Genomic DNA, 2,966 nt, shown 5'->3' with positions numbered 1-2,966 from the left:
AGTCAGTTCTTCGCATCAGGTGGCCAAAGTACTGGAGCTTCAGCTTCAGTATCAGTCCTTCCAATGAATGTTCAGGACTGATTTCTTAGGATGAACTGGTTGGATCTCCTTGCAATCCAAGGGACTCCCAAGAGTCTTCTCCAACACCACAGCTCAAAAACATCAATTCTTAGGTGCTCAGCTTTCTTTATGGTCCAACTCTTACATCCATACCTGACTACTGGAAAATCCATACTTTAGACTAGACAGACCTTGGTCAGCAAAGTAATGTCTCTGCTTTTTAATATGCTGTCTAGGATCATCATAGATTTTCTTCCAAGGAAATGGTCTCCTTTATCATGTACAAAAGTTGCAAAATGCACTTTATGATTTCTTACATACTCTCTCAGTTTTATAAAAAATGAGGTTATTATTATCAGTGTGACCTTTACAGAACTCAAATTGAATCTCTATCATACAGCTTATTCTTACATTCTGAAAGAGTTAAAATGAGGTAAACTTACAACAAAATTATTACAGTTTGGGGATGGGTATGTCAATCACTTTTTAAAAAATTGTCTTCTCCTCAAGGGGACATTTTTAATACATTATTTTATCCCAATTATTCCCTCCTTTAATATTTAACATCACTGATAAATCTGGATATATAAAAATAATCACGTATTGTTTATGTACTGTATTTTTACCTGTATTTATACAAAAACGCCGATTTAATTTTGTGTCCCATGAGCCAATTGCTGTTGCTGCTAAGTCAATTATTGCCCTAAATAATTGGCTGAAATATAAAAAGCTAAGGAGAGCCTGGGATATCTTACTGAAGTAAGATTTGGTAATGTAAGGGCAACCTGAGATAGGTAAGCGTGGATCAAATGAACATGCATCACAGGGTGAGGGACTAGCTTGAAAATTACCTTGAGGTTAGAGTGGCAGGTAGGCAGACACTGGTTCTATAAAGATATATCTGTTCCGTTTCTCTAAATGGTTCACCTGTTGGGGGAACAAAATGAATTTCAATTACTGACACTTTAGACACCACATCAAAATCATCCTGAAAACAAAGAATCATAGTTTTAAAGAAAAGCAATATTTAAAGGGATTGTAAGTGACCTATTCATGATAATGATTTGTAGAAAAGATCTAAGCTTCTCAACTATGAAAAGACTTGCAGAAAAGCATTTGAAACTATGTAATTGTGCTCTATATTAAGTTAAATATTGAAGCATCTAGTGCATGATTACTAGGTTATTTCTGGATATTTAAAGAAAAATTTGATGTGGAACATTTTTAAAGACTACTGAATTTCTTATACTATTGCTTCTGTTTTATGTTTTGTTTTTTTTGGCCATGAGGCATGTGGGATCATAGCTCCTTAAAAGGGGTTCAAATCCTCTTTCCCTGCATTGCAAAATAAAGTTTTAAATGCTGAATCACCTAGAAAGTCCCCTATGTAACTTATTTATGCAATATGTATTTAGAAGTTTGAAAGAAGTAGGCATTGATGATGTGAGTAATGGAAAATGATAAAAACAAATGCATTTTTATTTCATTTACTTTAGACATCATTGGAAGCTGAGCAAACACAATGTTAAGAGAAAATTACACAGAAGTGACTGAGTTTATCCTCCTGGGACTGACAGATCGAGTTGAGTTGCAGCCTGTCCTTTTTGTGGTCTTCCTAGTCATCTACCTGATCACAGTCTTCGGCAATGTGAGCATGATTTTGTTAATCAGAACTGACTCAAAGCTTCAGACTCCAATGTACTTCTTCCTCAGCCACCTCTCCTTTGTAGATCTCTGTTATGCTACCAATGTCACTCCTCAGATGCTGGTCAATCTTTTATCTAAGAGAAAAACTATTTCCTTCCTTGGTTGCTTTATACAATTTGACTTTTTCATTTCCTTGGGGCTCACAGATAGCTATATGCTCACAGCAATGGCTTATGACCGCTACATGGCCATCTGCAAACCCTTGTTATATGGCAGCAAAATGTCCCCAGGTGTCTGCCTCTCTCTCGTTGCTACATCTTATACTTATGGCTTTGCAAACGGTCTTGCACAGACCATCCTGATGCTCCACCTCTCCTTCTGTGGACCCAATGAAATCAACCACTTTTATTGTGCGGACCCACCTCTCCTAGTCCTGGCCTTCTCAGACACTCATGTCAATGAAACTGCCATGTTCGTGGTGGCTGGTTCCAATCTCATGTTTTCTCTCACCATCATCCTCATTTCCTACATTTTCATCTTTACAGCCATTCTACAAATGCGTTCTCCAGAAGGGAGGCGCAAGGCCTTCTCCACCTGGTGGGCTCATCTGACAGGTGTCACTATGTTTTATGGCACACTGTTCTGGATGTATCTGAGGCTGCCTTCTGAGGCATCTGTAGAACAGACCAAAATTGCAGCTGTTTTTTATATCTTTCTGAGTCCTATGCTTAACCCTTTGATCTACAGCCTTTGGAACAAAGATGTTAAAAGAGCAATAAGGAGAGTAATGCAAGAGAAAATTTTTGTTTAATTAGGTACAGAGGTTTAATTGGCCAGAGGTATGTAGTATATTTGTATTTTCTGACCGATTAGAGAGAATTTTAAATTAATAAGTCACTTTTTGTCATTGACTTAGTTTTTCCTTTTGAAGAGAATCTGTCAGATCATTAGCTTGTGTCATTTCAGTGTATTTAAAAGGAATACCACGTGGAAATTCAATGACAAGACCAGACAGCATTGCTATTTTTGTAATATTAGTAAAGGACAGATAATTCTGTGCACAGTACTCATAAAGGTAGAAAGTTATAAAAGGCAGAATTACCAATGATCCTAAGACAATGCCAATTTGTTTGATTTGAGGGGTTTAATATTTTCCAAATTATTTTCCAAAACTTGTCAATCGTATAAGGAGAAAAGTTTTTTCTTTGGTTGGTTGGTTTTTTCCTTTGTTCACATTATATATCCAAGATCTTTGGGTA

At 36.6% G+C, this 2,966-nt stretch overlaps 1 protein-coding gene across 1 annotated transcript; it reads left to right on the top strand.

The window, feature by feature from the left end:
* The first annotated feature begins 1,582 nt into the window (after positions 1-1,582).
* LOC104995515 (olfactory receptor 1030-like) lies at positions 1,583-2,518 on the top strand. The gene has a single exon (XM_010849404.1). It carries the CDS (start codon positions 1,583-1,585, stop codon positions 2,516-2,518), a length of 936 nt encoding a protein of 311 aa, XP_010847706.1.
* Positions 2,519-2,966: the final 448 nt, after the last annotated feature.

This window comes from Bison bison, unplaced genomic scaffold (assembly GCF_000754665.1).
Source record: "Bison bison bison isolate TAMUID 2011002044 unplaced genomic scaffold, Bison_UMD1.0 scf7180017850856, whole genome shotgun sequence".
Taxonomy (NCBI): domain Eukaryota; kingdom Metazoa; phylum Chordata; class Mammalia; order Artiodactyla; family Bovidae; genus Bison; species Bison bison.
Note: the sequence above shows the minus strand (reverse complement) of the source record. Positions and strands in the feature narration are given on the sequence as shown.